Here is an 18,683-nt window from a genome sequence, read left to right on the forward strand (position 1 = left end):
GAATTCAAAGCCACCAACTACAAACCTCCATTCACTTTGGAACCCAGTGGGGGGAAAACAACAGGGAAAGAAACAAATCAGGACGTTTCATCATTCCCACACAGGAACATCCTTCAACAAGCACTCCATTAAGACCCATGCACACATATACGCATGTGCGTGCGCGCGCACACACACACACACACACACACACACACACACACACACACACACACAGACACACACACACACTCCTCCTGTCTGTTCCATGCTCCTATCTGTAAGGCTAGGCTGTAAAAGTCAACGCAGCAGCTTGTTGCAAATTGCCCTTGTGAAGAAGTGACATGTGAAGAAGGCCACACTGGAAGCTCCTTTCAGATCCCACGGGGAGTCCCTCTCTTTGTGACCTGGGAGAGTTGGTGGTTTCTGAGGTTGAGGTAGCATAACATACGTTCAGGGGAATCCCCAGGCCCTGATCTGCCCCACTCGCCACCAGAACATCTGCCGCTCTTTCAACTTCAGTTTCCTAGTGATCAAATGGCGGTGTGAACCACACATTCGGGGCCATTTCTGCGAGTACTAAGTACCCCACGAGTCTCATATTTGTCATACTGAAACATTACTCGTCTTCAGAAAGTAAACTTCTGAACTGATGAGATCTCGTGGCTTTTCCTCTCTGGAGGTTTGGCTCCAGGCCGCCATCAACACGTGACATTGCTCTTCACCCTTTAGCTCTGTTTCCCAGATAATCTGATGGAGGCAGGTAGGTGACAGCTCTTCACCCCTATAGCTCTGTTCCCCAGATAATCTGATGGAGGCAGGTAGGTGACAGCTCTTCACTCCTATAGCTCTGTTTCCCAGATAATCTGATGGAGGCAGGTAGGTGACAGCTCTTCACCCCTATAGCTCTGTTTCCCAGATAATCTGATGGAGGCAGGTAGGTGACAGCTCTTCACCCCTATAGCTCGGTTTCCCAGATAATCTGATGGAGGCAGGTAGGTGACAGCTCTTCACTCCTATAGCTCCATGATAATCTGAGGGAGGCAGGTAGGTGACAGCTCTTCACCCCTATAGCTCGGTTTCCCAGATAATCTGATGGAGGCAGGTAGGTGACAGCTCTTCACCCAGATAGCTCTGTTTCCCAGATAATCTGATGGAGGCAGGTAGGTCACAGTGGCCTGTGAATGAGGGGACACATCACTCTGCATTTCTGGCTCTATGCCAATTGTTAGTGAGTGACTCTTACTAGCTGCTCCCCAAGGCTGTGCAGACAGAAGGGCAGGAGAGAAACCCCCACACCATGAATGGCGGCTGACACCGGGAACTGTGTAGCCCTGAAGCCAGGCTGCACAGAGGGTGAGAGCCAGCTCCCTGTCTCAGACTTTCCCACTCATTCTCAGGGGTGGTAGGACAGTGGCTGCCTGAGAGTAGCCTGTGCTCATCAGTCCTAAGGCTAACCCTCACCTGTGGCCTGATTCTCCTAGCCTCCACACCTTTATCCGTGTGGTTAAAAGCGTCTGCCTCGGGGCCGTAGGCAGGACTGAACAGAATAAGGCACACTGGGTGTTGGTCCTAACTCTAGGTCATGAGAAGGTACCCAAGCATGGACCGATCGTATCAGAAAAACTCTCTAGAGGATCTCTGGAAGCAAAGCATCCCAACTTAGGGTCATTTTGCCCAGGCCTCTCTCACTACTGTGCAGAAGTATCTAGTGTGAACAGCTAAATATACTTCTGAGCTAGCTTGGGCTACTACTCCATATGCATTTTTTGACCCAAGAGGAGTTATTGTCTAATTTAGCTTGTTGTAGGGACAGCAACCTTGCAGTCATAATCATTTACAGAGTCCCCAGGAGTGTGGTATCCATTCCAGAATAATGTCACCAGGGCTATGGAAGGGAGAGGATGAAGACAATGTATACTTGAACCTAGATCAGGTCCCTCAATCTGAACCAAGAGACCTGAGCTCTGTAAAGTTGGGTAGCCCTGAGCTCTGCTCCACCCACCCCCTGCAGAGGGTGGGGCTGTAGGCCTGGCTTCCCCATTAAGCATTTTATCCTCCACAACCACACACCACGTTCACTTTCACGTTAGAGGCTGAGTAGAGCCTCCTTCCTTCACCCAATCCTCAAAGGTTCTCCTCTACATTTAGAAACAACCAGGACAGAAGAATCTACCAGTGGTGGAAGAGGCTTCTGGAACTACACAGCAAATGACAAGACTGCACAGATGACCAAGCAGATGACATGCCACGGGGATACTCGGCTGCAGAGTTGGAAGCTCACTCTCATGCCACTTGGCACGCATCCCTGTGTGGTGGCATCCCATGCCTGCAGTTTCAGTAAAGATGCTCAGGTAGACTGATAGACTGCAGGGTTGGTACAAGCTTAAATGCTACCAACAAGTCTACTATTCATCAGCTTTCACGCTATAAACATCGGGCTTCGCAACCCGTATCTGTCAGCTGCACAAACTCAGAAGCAGACACACACACACAAACACACACACACACACAAATGAGTCTATGCACAGGTTCAAGCAGGCAGCACCTCGGAATGACATTCACCAGATCGCTTCCTTCAGTGAGGTCAAAGACTCCTGAGGAGTAGTCAGGAAACCCTGGGGCTCAACATCACATAACTAGAGACATGTGTTTGTTGTGTCTATGTTACCTGTTCCCTGAGCGGCAAGGCGATAACTCCTCCAGGATCCCTTTACCTTTGACCTGCTATCAGCAAGAATAGAGACACCCACAGCTGTCTGGTTTCACGACCAGTCCTTGAGGATTGAAGTCTCCTGACATGTTCCCAGCTCTCCAGGGATACCAGACGTAAGCATCACTGGGAAGCCACTGCCCACCACCCTCTCCAGTAGTCAGGAGTCCTGCAGCCTGCAGCCTGCCCGGAAGAACCTGAATCCAAGCTCTCTCCATGCCTAATGTCCAGGAAATAGAATACAACATATGAGTGGCTCAAGAGCCTAAGCCAGCCCCCAGGAGACCCCCGACCTTCCACAGCAGTCCCCAAAGAGGGCTTTCATACACCATATGGGGCTCTTCTGCAATCCTTCTGAAAGCTGTCACGACAGCAGCTGCTTTCAGAGATGTCCTGGGACTCTGAATGGTGGCTTGCTTTTAAAACCGTTTTACCTTCTGAAAAACCTCTGTATGTCTGTCATGTAAACGTAAGCCACACGTATGCAGGTGACCAGAAGAGGGCATTAGACACCCCAGAGCTGGAACTACAGGTGCCTGTGACCTACAGCAGGTCGGCGCTGGGCACCAAACTCCAGACCCCTGCAAGAGCAGTATGTGCCCCCGGCTTACCACGGAGCCTCTCCTCCAGCCCTCCAGCCCCTTTTATCTGCCCTCAGCACACGCTTTCTCCCATACCTGGGGAACTCTTTTAGCTTTCCCTCTGAGCTACCAGAGCTTCCCAAGGAAAGGGCCATAGGTGGGGCTGGATAACTTGTCAGTGGCAGAACTATGTTCCCTTCCCAAGGGGCAGGGGACTGACGTCAAGCTCTTCCATTCTCAAGCTCTTCCATTATCATTTTCAAGGCAATCGTGAGCAGTCCCAGGTGACCCCTGAGGGCACTGCTACACGCTCATGCTAATGTATGCTGCTGACACAGGGTGAAGGATTTCTGGGAGGGAGCCATTACTCATCTTGGGAAATGTGGGTCAAGGTCAGACCAAGGCCTCCAGGTCTGAACCAAGAATTGTGCCCAGAAAACGACTCTCTTTTATTACAATGGAAAAGGTGGTCCAACATCCTCAAAAGGTTCCCACCCCACTGTCACCAGCAGAGTCAGTCTTTGTTCCCACCAATAGAAGGTCACTCCTCACTCGGGAAGCCAGTTTCCTTAACGAGGTAAGGTGGCTTCCTCTCTCTGTCCATCACGAGCATCTTTAAAACACTACAGGGGCCAAGCTGTTACTGAGGAGTGGTTTGCTGCTTTTGACAGAGGCCTTCAGGCCCTCTCCTGCTCCTCAGCCTGCTGTAGATACTAAAACCAAGGAGGTCAGCTCCATCCTTGCCCTATCTAGGTGTCCAAGCCTTATAGAATTCGTTCTTCCTTCTTATGCTTTTGGTGGCCCTGTGAGCCAAATGCTTCTCATCTGACAATCCCCTGGTGCCTTTCCTCTTCGGGCCTCCCGAGGAGGCTGGGATTCTGACACAGACAACCACACTTAGCCTCTGCGCTCAGCATTCTCACACATGCAGTGTGTCCCTCTGCTGTCCGAGCGGCTGGCGAGCAGCTGGCTATCCGCCTCTATGATCTATGTCTCTTTCTGACTTTTCCTCTTTCTGACTGGGGATTCTTGGTGTTAGCACCAAGCTGGCCATGCCAGAATATCCAGGCAAAACTTGTGCTACTACCCACCTACAAGCAGTGACCCACAGACAGCCTGGCAAGGGACCAGTTCTTGTCATAAACATTTATATGTTAACGGTCCTGAGTGCTTTGCCAAGGGCTTGGGGACTGGGTAAGGGGTATGATCAACATTATTTATGTTTAACTATTTCCCAAATAAGGCTATTCTCACTGAAGAGAACTGAATCCCACCCACCCTCACCCCCAGATGTTACATCCAGTTATTACATTGTTTTGTTTCGGGATTTTTTTTTCTTAACCTCCCTCACTCTTGAAGCTGAGACTACTAGCTTTAGCATAGCCTTGGGTAAATGAGGCCAAGAAGCAATCTGAAACACGTAGCCAGATGTCACGTCCAGTTGTTACATTGTTTTGTTTCGGGTTTTTTTTTTTTTTTCTTAACCTCCCCCACTCTTGAAGCTGAGACTACTAGCTTTAGCATAGCCTTGGGTAAATGAGGCCAAGAAGCAATCTGAAACACGTAGCCTGGAAAAAAAAATCAGTCAAATAACATTATTGGAATTTTTAAACAGTTTAAATTTAAAAGCATCGTTTAAGGAAAAGCATTTTAAAGCGTGTCTTCCAGGCTAAGAATATTCACACTGAATCAAATGAGCAGCCTCGGTTGGTTCAGCTGCTTCTCCATAGGTAGAGTGCAAACAAAAGTGTGCTGTCTTGGTGATGCCACGCATTTGAGGGAAAGGCAGAAAGACCAAGCAGTTAAAACATAGGCATTTTCCAAACGTAACACACACCGCATGCAGCTCACGCAACGAATGCCTATGCGCAAGGAGAGGAAACCAGGAACGTCAGGCAAGGAGCCTCCACAGAGCAAGAACACCTCAGCGAGTTACCGTGGTCTTTAGCCCTGCGTTGTCGAAAGCAGCAAAACTTCCTTTTCTTCTTATCCTCTCTTAGCAAATCAGCCACCGTGACCCCTTCAGGTTGAACACAAGCAATTCCATTACCAGACAGCAGAGGGCAGCAAGGGCAATACAAACAGGACAGCCTAGCAGGCAAGCAGGCAGGCAGGCAAGGGCTGCAAACAGCTGGTCCCAGTACAGAGCAGAGGACGCCTGGGACTGGTCTCTGATCCACATTTGCCCCCCTTTCCTCCTGGCTAGGAGTCTACAGGTCAGGATCTGAAGGGATAGGGCCATCTGCCAACCTGTTCTAGAGAACCTATTCTAAATGAGCGATCTAACAGCCTGCCTGAGATGCAGGTTTTCTGTTTGTCCTTGCATCTAAGAAAGTGCCTAAGGAACGTGCTCGTCAGTGAGTCAGAGGCTCTGGGTATGGATTGGGAGTGTGATGCCAACCAGGACGGCTTTCTGGGGCAGGGCGGTTGGCCGTGAAGAAAGTAGGGCTGGACTCTGACAACCTTGCCTCACTCCAACTGCACCTCACATTGGCTGTAGGAACATTCCAAATGCACCTCACATTACCTACTTTTGCTTACAAGGGCTGGGCCTGAATGTACTTCCTGGGGTGGGGCTGCTGGAGGAAGAAGTAAATGGGAACCGAGGTAAAATGAGCGATGTGCTTGGCTCCCGTGACCCGTGACCACCCATAACTGTTAGCGTCCCCATTACCAAAGCTTGGGTCACAGAGGGAACAGTCACAGATTCTCTGACAGCTAGCAGCGTTGTGTCTCTGAACTCTCGGCAAGCCAGCAGGCTAACCTGTAAGGCAGAGTCTACATGTCCATGCTCGGAAACGGGAGTACACGGGCGGTATAGGCGGCCACGCTGGAGCCGGCAAAGGCATGGGAACATGGGCCTACGCCTTGGTGGGAATACCACATTTCTACAAAGGGCATGCTTTCCTCACCGGGCAAGTTCCCCCTCCCCAACCTATCCCAGAAGAACATGGCACAGATGTTCAAATACTCAGGAGTTGGAACACAGCCCATGAAGAAAGCTAGGTAAGATTTCTGAGACCTTGTGAGAAAACTCTAATAAGAGTCGTGTGACCTCCGCTCCTCCATGACATGGGTTGTTCCTGGGATGTGCTTTTGTTGTGCCCCTCTCAAGTGTAGTGAATAGGAGTATTGCTTTCTTCAGAGTATCCATTACAACTGGCTAATGGTATTTATCTCCTCTGTGGGAAAAAAACGTGGGTTCGCCGTGTGTATCTTGTCCTTCTGATGTACTTTACCCAGGTGACTCTTGTTAACCCCCAGAGTATAAACCGTCAGGTGCTCTGAATAGAGCTGGCTTTTGCATGAACTTTATTCCACCTCATTTTTAGGTCCCACCCTCCCAGGTTCACGCTGCTACCTAGAGTGCCAGCACTCGTGGGTTGAAACCCCAGGGCAGTGCTTCACGACTGTGTGGCCTCGTGAGACTATGTAAGGTCCATGCACTTTGATTTCCTCATCCACCAAGCTCCTGTCTCACAGAGCAGTGTGGAGAATAAGAACTCATGTGCCCACAGCCCGAGGAACAGCATCTGATGCTCACAAAATGCCTGATAAATGCTAATCGCCGCCCTGTGACCTTTGAGTAAATAAATACCGAAATGCTTAAACTTGTGATACACGACACACTCCATGTGCTGATTTAATCATCCCAGGGGACAGCAGGCCAGGGCGGATGACTGCTCCCAAGACAGTGGGCACTGCATCAGACCTCTGACTCCGGGGTTGGCCCTCCCATCGGTCTCCCCAGTCACAGCACTGCCAGCTGCTCCTCCAGGGAGGGCAGATGACCTGCACACATATTTATCAGAACTACTGCCGCTGTTCTTCTCTGGCTTTTAGTACAATATCTTCATTTCCAAGCTTCTCCAGGATACTTGGTGATAAAAAGCCGTCTTATAAATAAAAAAGTGAAATGTGATGATGCTTTCTTTTTTCCCTTTTTCGTTCGTTTTATTTGAGATAGAATGTGACACATCCTGGGGCTGGTCTCCAAGGGTAGCCTTGAACTTTGTATCACCCTGTCTGCACCCCTGCGGTGCTGAGATTGTGGCACACCGGGTCCAGTTTATAAGGTGCTGGGGACCAAACACAAGCACTCTACCAACTGAGTTCCATCCCACAGATACAGCCTTTCAAAAGAAGGGCAGCAAACAGCTATGCCATCCTTGACTCTCTGCTGATTCTTGAAACAAACCAATGCAGGAAAACAGACCAAAAAAATCAGGTAGCATTGGTGGGGCAGGCAGTCAGGTGACCTTCCTCACTGAGGTTCATGGTAGAAGCAGTGAGAGGTGGGTGGGCAGTGGCCACTATCTGGAACCAAGGAGGGATCATGAGACAGTTAGGTACTCCTATGGGCAGCAGGGGTAGCAGGCACCTTCTCCTCCTTTCTTTGGGCATCAAGTATCACTACTTAGATGAATTACTGGTCCCTAAGAATGAGGCTGCCCTGATTCATTTGGTCAGAATTTTTAAATGAGCTCCCTTTCAAAATGGTTTCATTATTTTTAATTTAAAAAAAAATCTACTCATGACAATGAGAACAGATTAAAATAGAATTTTAGGCTTCTAGATTTTAATAGTCCTAGAATAACACCATTGTTCATGAAGAAGCAGCTGTACATGTCCAAAAAATCACACACACACACACACACACACACACACACACACACACACACACACAGACTTGGCAGGGTTTCTTAAAAGAAATTTGAAGCTCAGCAAAAAGTTAAGTGAATTACCCTTGAAAATTCCCCAAATGCTCAAGAACTAAGTTCTGAGATAATTTTGTCCATTCAATTAATTGTGGTGCAGCGGCTTTCTAATAGCAAATTTACACTGTGGGTATCTTAAATAGTCCAAGGATGCTCACAGGAGACATCCCTGTCATTGGCACCAGATACCTAGGACAGGGCCCTCCAGACAATTCTTAGACCAGTGGGAGATTCAGCCACTGACACAGGTCAAGGCTCAGAGGTTCATAACTAGAGCTCCCTAGGGCTAGCTCCCAGGAGCACACCAAGAGAGGTCCCCTGCACTCTGCAAAACAACTATGGCCTCTGAGCCAGGGAGTGAATGCTATGAGCTCTGTGGGTAGAGTGTAAGGTACAGTCAGGGTTGGAGACTCAGCTGTGACTTGGAGACCAGACAGTGTGAGCACTTCTCCGGGTGCCTGACTTCTCTCTCACCTGCTCCCTGACAGCGAGTCCAAGAAACGAGAAGCGGACCTCCACAAAACCTTCCTTGCGTGCTCACTTCTGCACTCCAGCATCACTGGGGCCTCCTGGGCTCTAAGAGTAGCCCAGTGGTCTGTCAATACAGTGACAGCTTCATACGTTGGCCATCTCATAGACAACGTTCTTTACAGAAAGTGACAGGACATGGGCAAGGCCAACCTCACATAAAACAGTGATTCCTTTAGGGATCCCTTTAGGGATCAGAAGACTCCAAGTCCAGGAAGAACCATGTGCCATAGCACAGGTCATTACAAAATGAAAATAAAGCCTCTACCTGGACGGACAATAACGACCGGGGAGGTTGATTACCATCTATATCTAGCCGTGGATCAACAAGGACGTGACAAGCCAATGGCAATGCAAGAAGCCATCTGTGTGACACAATAAAACCAGAAAAGGCGGCACACGGCTGAGAATAGGAGACAATCCTTTCTCTAGATTATACGTGGCACACCGCATTTTAAGCTTATGAGGGTGAAGCAGGGCTTCCACAGGTTGACACTGCAAATGAAGAAAAGGTTAGATAACGCCCTGTACTGGCTAGTTTTGGTCAACTTGACACAAGCTGGAGTCACCTGGGAAGAGGGAGACTCGGCTGAGGAATTGCCTCCATCCGTCTCGCCAATGGGCAAGTCTTTGGGGGCACTGTCTTAACTGATGGTTGATGATGTGGAAGGGTCCCACCCACAATGGGCAGTACCACCATCCCTGGACAGGTAGTCCTGGGTCTATAAGAAGACAAACTGAGCAAAGCAGGAGGAAAGAGCAACCATTGTTCTCCAAGTCCTTGGCTTCACTCACTGCCTCTAGGTTCCTACTTTACATTCCTCTGCCCTGACTTCTTCTGCCCTGGATGGATTATAAGCAGTTAGCTGAAATAAACCCTTCAAAGTTGCTTTTCTTTGTCATGGTGTTTTATCACAGCAATAGAAAGCAATCTAAGATAGGCATCAGCGGTTGGGCCTGAAGAGTGCTGTCAGTCACAGTAAGGTACACAAGTCCTGTGCAGGCCTTAGGGCTTCGGATGGGCTTGTTCCCAAGGGAAACCTTGTCTATTCCTTCTGTCTGATTACAGCACACGCATCAGCAAATGCAGACGTCATACCTTCACCCACTCGTCTACCCACCCTCATTTTGCGTGAGAGACACAGATACCCCATCCTGCCCCAGAAAGCTGCTCACTGTGTCACTGTGTCCTGGGAACAGTCTCTTCATCCTCACACACCAAGGCCTTGGCCCGTCTCTCATGCAGTGAGCAGTGACAGACAGGCAAGAGGCTACAACCTGCAGAGTCCCCATCAGCGCACCAAGCTTACAGACAAAGACCGATGACAGCTTGAATTACAGTCCCCAAGGCAGCTCAAATAGAGTCTCAGACTAGAAGGGACACCATGACCACACATGCTGAGTCCCTCCACCCTGGGTCTGTTTGGCTTCTCTGTGCTCTGCTTCCAGAAGAAGCACAAGCCGCCTCTTCTAACCTGCCCACTGTGGCTCACTCTGGTCTTCTAACCTACTGTGCTCAACCCAACAGAGTCCAGGAACATGGCCTCTGCTCACCGCTCATGGTAGTCCCAGGATGAAAGCTTTCTCCTCACACTCAACTGCTCTTCCATAGACACCAAACTTCCAGATCATACCAAGTGGCCCATCTGTCCTAGATTTTCATCACAGCTCCTGAGGGACCCATGGTCCTTTGTATGACCTCAAGCGCTGGCTGTATTCATTTGAGTCTGTCTAAAGAGGACTAACCATGACTCCCATGGGATCTGCTCGCCAAGAGCTTACTCAATATCTTCTACACGGTAGGACCACCCTTGGTTTCCTAGGCCTTCCCAAGGACACTGTTCTTATGTGTTCACCTTAGCTGTCAGCCATTCCAGAATGGAAACAAACCAGAAGCATCGTAGTCAAATGCACTGTTAGATTTCATTTTCTACCTTTACCCAAGGCCTGACTGCTCCCAGGAAGACTAAAGGCACATCTGTGGGGAGAGTGTGTGGTATGAGAGACTCTGATCAGCACAAGCAATTAATTCCAGTGGTTGACTGATTGTCAGGCCTTGCCTCCTGCAGAAAGCACTTAAAGGTGCCTGGTGTCACAGCGTGAAGCCCAGGCAGGTGGGCCACAAAGCGGCAGGCACTGACTCACTCACATGGGCCTCTTAACCACTGCCGACTACCATCAGCCAGTTTCTTCTCAGCCTGGTGGCCTAAGCACTCGGCTTGGTGTGGAAACACTGGAGAGGGCCATCTCACACAGCACAGAGGTGGAAGAGACCTGTTCCTCAAAGCCGTGTGTGAATGAACTACTACACACTGAGGGGAGGGAAACTACGTACCCTCCCCTGGAGCCCTAAGTTAAGATGTATCTTCCTCTACCCTCGGCTTACTGAGTTCCCAAACTCCCACAATGCAAATGGTAGCACTCCTGTGGAGAGCGAGAGCGTGCACACACGCACTATTCTCTCTGTAGTGTGAACAGGCAGACAGGAGGGGGAAACCAGGATGCTGTATTTTCCTCACAGCCCAGGGGTAGAGGCCCAGGGCACGGGGGCCACACCACGCCATCTCAATCACACATCACTCAGCAGATCTGTTTGCTCAAGGGAAGGAAGGGCAGCACCTACTGTTTCGTTTGCCCTCCTCTCCACCCTCCTCTTCATTCTCAGGATCTATGTCTTCTGCCTGGGTGATCCAGTCCAAGTAGCCCTTGAGATCCTCTTCCAGCTGCTGCTTCTCCCGAAGCTTCTGGAAATCTCCACGTGCTTTAGCCTTCTCTCTTTCCTTTGAGAATTCTCTGAGCGAGGCAAAGAGAACAAAGTGCCTGTTAGGGACATCCATGGGGTCTTGTGCCACGAGCCGTGTACCCTGCTGTGCAGTGTCTTACAGCAGGACACACAGTTTTGGGTACAATGACAGGGACACAGCTGCAGAGCCACACATGTGCACAGAACAGGAGACCGCGTCTCCCTAAAGCAGCGGTGTGGGCATCAGAGTTGCAAAGATCACACTGACACACATGCATGATTTATTAGAAAGTACACTTCCTTCAGGGCTGATATAAAGGAGCCCAGACCTAAGGCGTCCTGGGCTGTCATAGTGGGATGTTTCCTCCCTCCACTCACTTCGATACCCAGCCACCCACATCACAAGGAAGGGTACCAAGTGATGCAAGCTGCGGTCAAAGAGAACACCCAGAGCATTGGGAGGAGATCCAATGAACCCATCTTACAGTCGAGGTCTGCCTTCTGCAGCAGGACCTCCAGGACTGGGAAAATACTCGCGTCTGTCTTAATCTTCGCCTCTGGCCACGATCTCTCCCTGCCTGGCCTACAGAAGGTAGAACAACCCTCTGCTCATTTATAGGACACCTGCCCTGGGAAGGTTCTGGCAGATACACAAGTGTCCCCAACTGTTTGCTGTTTTCTCTGCCTCCCTTGACTGCGACCCCATAACCCTGTGTCTATACACATACACAAAGTCCCACACCTGCTCAGGCAAGTCTGAGAGTCAGGTGTACGACTGCCCGGTTTTTGCATACAAGGGACCATTGTATGTCCAACTGTTACCCGTTAACAGGAGCCAAGCTATGTAAATTATGGGTCTGGGGCACACAATTAAAGCTGTTAGGAAGTGGTTACAGGCAGTGAGGCCTCTGTACACAGACCCCAGCACTCTGACACAGTGACTGCAGTGTCACATGGCTCCCTTTCACGACCTCACTAACTCTGGCAAAGGGGAGAGTTGTCTCATCAAGACAACTCCCTACTCTCTCCTCATGCGCCTCCCTCAACTCCAGGCCTTTCCGGACCTAAGTATCCAGCAAAACTTGAATCTTTGCCCAGGTGTTTCTCTCTGCTCTCAAGAAAGGCTCCCACTCACCGTCCCTGATTCTCTTTACCATGCAGACCCTAGGACTATCCTTGGCCCTGGTGGGGACATCTCATCTCTATTTTGCCCTCTGAGGAGGACCAAGGTGCAGCGGGAGGTTCCAGGTGCAGTGCATTAGATGAAGTGGGGTAGGTTGTAGGGTGAGCAGGGCATATGCTCTGACCTCCAGCCCCAAACACTCCTGGGGATAGTGCAAAAGACCCTTGGAGGGCTGCGTCCTGCTACTAATACAACTGGATGCAGGGGACGGATGTGGTTTCTAGACCAGCGGGGCTTCCCAAAGCATAAACAGATCACAGCTCAGCCTGGGACAGTCTCAAAGTCGTTCTCAATCCAAGAGTTAAACTCAGTCCAGAGGCAGAAGACCTTCGTGAAGCATGCCCACGGGAAGCTGCATGAGACCATGTTTCCTTAAACACCCATGAAGACCAAGTGGGTCTTCAGTTCCCTTATTTACCAAAAGGGACCCTGAGGCAGACCTTTGCCATGTTTTGTTTCTGGTCTCACCACATTAAATGTAGATCATTACCTACTAACAACATTCTTCCGGATGCATACATGATCCGAGTTCTTTAAAAAATGATGACAGAAGTTAGATAAATGTCACTCTGTGCAGCTAAGAACATCAGAAAGTGAAATTTACATTAGCATCACATTTACAGGTTCACACTAGAACTACAGACCTGCCTCTCGGGTCTCCTGACCACTGTGCAGTTAAGCAGGCACATGTAAAACCCTTCTGTGATGACGACTTCCAGAATAATTCTGCTAATACCTGTACCGATATCTATTCATAGGAAAGCAAGGCTTTCTACCACCTCCTCCTCCTCCTGTCCTTGGTCTCACCTCCAGTCAACTGCATCTGGGGTCAACCTCGGGGTTGATCAAAAAAGGAATATGCCATTTTAAATAAAATTCCATCATCTTCTAAAGTGCTCATTGCCAAGAGGTTAAATGATAGCCCTTATTGCAAGTGTTTCTTTGAATAAAGTTACTGGTAGAAAACTTCATAAGTGGCCCGTAAGAAATCCCGAAAACAGTTACATTCCAGGAGCCTGCTTGTCTGGGTTCAGAACTTTGTGGTGTGTGAACAAGAGAAAATATAACAGTGTTTGTACAATAATGTGCATATAATACACCGGCCACTGCCCATGAAGGAGAAGAAATAGGAAAAAGACATGCTTCTGTCTGATGCATCTGAAAGAGCAGAGTATGAGGTTGGAAGTCCGAGGAGAGAGCTTGGTGGGTCAAGTGCTTGAATGAGGTCCTGAGTTTGGATGGCAGGCATTTGGGGAGGAGAGCCAGGCATGTGTGGTTACAAGCCTGTACCCACAGAGTGAGCGGGGGTAGCAGGGACAATGTACTTACTGACCAGCCAGATTAGCCAAAATGACAAGTTCAGGTCCAACAAGAGACCCTGCCTCTAATAGAGTAAGATGGCAACTGGCATTGTCTCTGCATGCACACTCATGGTACCTGCCTATGCACAGGCACATACAACCCTGTCTCCTGCCCTCTCTTGTGCATGCGCTTAAAGACAAGAAAACAATGGACAGGAATGAGGGGGTAGAAGTAATAAAGGATAGAGTGTTTTTCCTAAGTGATTCATTTTGTACAGTTTCGACTTTAAGAACTAAATGTTCTTTACATTATAGATTTTTAAAAACAAATCAACTATAGTGGAACAAAAATGTCCCCACTTTGGAAGTGGATCAAAACAAGTCCATCTGATTGTCCTGCAAATAAGTACCAGAACCATCCTGAGGGGATGAGGCAAATGTATGCAGCTCACGAACTCCTCGGTCACTCCTGGCAGGACTGGGGCAAAGGGAAGGAATACGGAGATACCTTTGGTTATATAGGACTGTTTGCTGGATTTGGTAGGGTATGCATGCTGGTGTGTGTGTGTGTGTGTGTGTGTGTGTGTGTGTGTGTGTGTGTGTGTGTGTATGTGTATGATGTTTCTGTTTTGTGTGTGTGATGTGTGTATGTGTTTTGTGTGTGTGTGTATGTGTGTTTTGTGTGTGTGATGTGTGTGTTTTATGTGTGTGTGATTTGTGTGTTTTGTGTGTGTATGTATGTGTGTATGTGATGTGTGTGTGTGATGTGTATATGTGTTTTGTGTGTGTGATATGTGTGTGTTGGGTGTGTGTGTGATGTGTGTGTGTGTGTTGTATGTGTGATGTGTGTATGTGTTTTGTGTGTGTGTGATGTGTGTATGTTTTGTGTGTGTGATGTGTGTGTTTTGTGTGTGTGATGTGTGTATGTGTTTTGTGTGTATGTGTTGTTGTATGTGTGTGTTGGGTGTGTATGTGTTTTGTGTGTGTGTTGTGTGTATGTGTGTGTTTTGTGTGTGTGTGTGATGTGTGTATGTGTTGTGTGTGTGTGTGTGTGTGTGTGTGTGTGTGTGTGTGCTGGGTATGAATGTTTCTGAAACTACTTTAGAAGCTGGGCAGGATCTGACATGAGCCGTGTTAAAGCTCTCACTGTGGAAAACAGCACAGGTGGGGCTGGAAAGGACTACAAGGAACCTTCTGAGGGACTAGATTTTCTGGTCCATGGAATTTGCAGAGGCTCAGAGGGCTGAGGGGTTGAGACAAGTGATCTTGTGAGCACTGAGAGTACAGCAGCGTAACCTGTAATTGGAACTGGTACAGCTGTGAACTCAGGATGTCGAAACAGTTTGCTTTAAAAGCCGATGTCTAGCTGTTTAAAAGATGTTGATGTCTAAGTACAGACTTGTGTGTGGGGGGGTAGAGTGTGTATGTTGTGGTGTGTGTGTGTGTGTGTGTGTGTGTGTGTGTGTATGAGATGTGGTGTGTATGTGTGTGTGTGAGATGTGGTGTGGGTGTGTGTGTGGTAAGTGGTGTGTGTGTGTATGATGTGGTGTGTGTGTATGTGGTGTGTATGGTGTGTGTGTGTATGTGTGTGTGGTGTGTCTGTGTGTGATGTGGTGTGTGTGTGTGTGTGCGTGTGCTGTGTGATGTGTGTATGTGTATGCATGGTGTGTGTGGTGTGTGGTGTGTGTGTGTGGGTATGGTTGTGGTATGTATGGTGTGTGTGTATGTGTGTGTGATGTGTCTGTGTATATGTGTGTGTGGTATGTGTGTGTGTGTGATGTGGTATGTATGTGTATGTTGTTTGGTGTGTGTATGTGTATGCATAGTGTGTGTGGTGTGTGGTGTGTCTGTGTGGGGTGTGTGTTTGTGTAGAAATGTATATGTCCCCAGTTACAAACCCTTCACCCTACAGTTTGTCCTGCCAGCATGTTCTGGGGTAAAGGTGACACAGAAATTGTGGGAGTGACTAACCACCAACTGGTCCAGCTTGAGACCCATGACCATGGCTGATACTGCCTGGAGGACCAGGAACTAGAGGCTGAATAGCCCAGAGACTCACAAAAGAACAAAACATGACTGGGGAAAAAGCCAATGAACTGCTACCTAGTGATATTTTAACCCAACTGTCATCAGCGAGGCTTCGTCCAGCACCTGACAGAAGCATTGCAGAGACCCACAGTCAAGCGATCAGCAGAGTTTTGGGAATCCTGGGGGAGGAAGGATTGAAGGAGCCAGAGGGGTCAAGGACACCACAAGAACATGACTCACCGAATCAACTAACCTGGTCTCATAGGGCTCAGAGACCAAACCGACAATCAGGGAGCCTGTGTGGGTCTAACCTGGTCTCATAGGGCTCAGAGACCAAACCGACAATCAGGGAGCCTGCGTGGGTCTAACCTAGGTCCTCTGCATACGTGCTACAGTTGTGTACCTGGGTGTTTTTGTGGGACTTCTAAAGGGAGGGGACCGTTTCTGATGCTTCTGCCTGCTTTGGGGACCACTGTCCTCCTACTGGGTTGCCTTGTTCAGTCTTAATATGAGGAAAGGTGTCTAGTCTTCCGGCAACTTGATATGCAATGCTCGCTTGGTATCCCTGGGAGGCCTGCCCTTTTCTGAAGGGAAGCAGAGGAGGAGGATGAGGAGGTGGGGGCCATGGAGGAGGTATGGGGGTAAAGGGAGGGAAAACTGTGGTCAGGATATAATATATGAGACAATAAATTAATACAGATAGAAAGAAATGTGTTCATCCTTAGTTCTGTTTGTTGCAAGGGCCTAGAGACAGTTTCCTCAGTTAGTATAAGAACACTGGGCATCCACATCTCCATTTCTCAGAATATTCCTCATTCAAGGGCATAAAAAGGTGAACTGCCAACCCATCCCTTGGATGAGAAAGCACTGAGACAGAGGACTGCGCACGTTCAAAGACAATCTGGAGTACATAGTGAGCTCCAGGCCAGCCAGGGCTATAGTAGGAGACCCTGATTTAAAGAACAAACAAACAAACAAAGACCCTGTAATTGTCCTAATCAATTGCAAATGTCTGCTGCTGCCAGCCTGGTCCAGCCCACTAGTTAGAACAGTACGCTCCTGCTGAGAGCTGACTGACTCTGTTGCCCAGTTTTCAGTTCCCTCTCCCTCTCCCTCTCCCTCTCCCTTTCTCCCTCCCTCTCTTCCCCTCTCCCTCTCTCTCTTCCCCTCTCCCTCTCTCTCCCTCTCTCCCTCTCTCTGTCTCTATCCCCCTCCCCTTCCCCTCCCCTCCTCCTCTCCTCCTCCCCTCTCCTTCTCCCCCTCCCCCTCCCTTCCCTTCCCCCTCTCCCTCTCCCTCTCTCTCAGAATGAATGTCTACTTCAAACAGGAACGCAAGAAGGCTAAGTATAAATACATGCACCTGAGTACATCCCTATGGGAAAGGAAGCCTCCAACTTCTGGGACCATGTGTCCAGGCCCAGACGGGCCATCTGGAGCAGCCTCCACCGGCAGCCTGCCACTCCCTGTGTGAACACAGGCCTCGTGCCGTGGATTTTTCATAGCTGGCTGGTTAGAAAGCCATCCATTTTATTTCCTCTTTAAGGAGCTATCCATCGCTCAACAAGAAATCCCCCTCACAGCCCAACAGAACAACTCCTTTGAGTCTTATATTGTCCAGTCTGCGTACGCCTCATCCGCTAGGGCAGCTGCTGTATTTGTGGTGAGCAATCCCTAGTTCCCACTGTTAAACAGGGTCTGTGAGTCTGTCCTTGAGAACCAAGACCCGGATATGCTCCCTCCCCTCCCATTGAGATTCCTTCAACAGAGCTTTGGCATCCTCGCTGATGCACACTTACTGTGAGGGAGGGGCGACTGCGCTCTCTCTATGGGTACTGAGGCTGTGAGGACGGGCATACAACTGTTGAATGCCGCTTCTCAGTAGCTTGTCACGGTCACATAGGGAGCAGGGGCAGGGAGCAGGTGGTAGAGGGACAGGCATATAGGTGACCCCCTACCTAGTCAAAGGCAGACCACCTCCCTAGGATACCCAGATCCTAGGTTTAATCCCCAGCATAAAGGAAAAGAGTCTGAGGTGGTCTGGAGGGACCCTCGAATTCTAAACAAAAGAGATGTGAATTGATTCCTCTTTTCAGCGCAGGACACTGACACAGGTTCTTGCTGTGAAGCTCAGGCTGGCCTTAAACTTATAAAGTTACAGGAGCTGGGTTTACAGGGGCACGACCGACCCCCCCCCCCTCTGTGTTGCATCTTCCTAGGCAACAGGAGGGGCGGGAATCTGAAAGTCACTAGGAACGTGGCTTTCTAGGTGTCACGTGTGAAGCACCTAACAAAGCAGGGAGAAGAGGGCGGTGGAGAGGCCAGGGGCGACCTGTAAACTCGGATGAAGGGCTAGACTTAGCATTGATAGGAATGTGGTAAAAACACCAGTTTCTCGGGCCTCCGTTTTCTTACACCATAATTTGAAAAGGGGCCCAAGGGACTTGCCATTGCTGACATCCTCACCCTGAGGCCCCTGTCACCTCTGCCTTGTTTATGCTAGTCCGTTAGGTCAGTCACTCACTATAGACCTTTCTTTCTAGAGCCAAGTGATGCTCCACCCGACACCCAAATATTCCTTGCCTTTAGGAAGGAGCAGCAGGGTGGGTGAGTGGGGAGAGCGGGTTCATTCTCTGAAAGGCCACCGTGGCCAAGGAGACAGATATGCTGGGTCCCCAGAGACCAATGGAGTTTGAAAATAGCAGATCCCAGTACAATTCCTGAGAGCCTGGGTTCTCCCAAGAGAAAATGGGTTACCTTGGGAAGTGGTGACCTCTCAGATGGGTGGAGGTGAACTAATATGTCACATGGGTCTGTAATACCATCTGTCTTCTCCAGGCCCGCAGACACTCTGTGTGCACCCTAGCTGACACCCTGATATACTTGAACGGGTCTCCTCTATCATTTTGTTC

At 49.3% G+C, this 18,683-nt stretch overlaps 1 protein-coding gene across 25 annotated transcripts in view; it reads right to left on the reverse strand.

Annotated features, from left to right (window-relative positions):
* Window positions 1-18,683, reverse strand: part of Cacna1d (calcium voltage-gated channel subunit alpha1 D) — a 293,868-nt gene that overhangs the window by 84,326 nt on the left and 190,859 nt on the right. For all 25 annotated transcript variants that reach the window (XM_063275281.1, XM_006252595.5, XM_063275280.1 and 22 more), the window contains exon 9: window positions 11,143-11,312. In XM_063275281.1, the coding sequence (XP_063131351.1) occupies window positions 11,143-11,312 (170 nt within the window). The remainder of the gene's footprint in view (window positions 1-11,142; window positions 11,313-18,683) is intronic.

This window comes from Rattus norvegicus, chromosome 16, assembly GCF_036323735.1.
Source record: "Rattus norvegicus strain BN/NHsdMcwi chromosome 16, GRCr8, whole genome shotgun sequence".
NCBI lineage: Eukaryota > Metazoa > Chordata > Mammalia > Rodentia > Muridae > Rattus > Rattus norvegicus.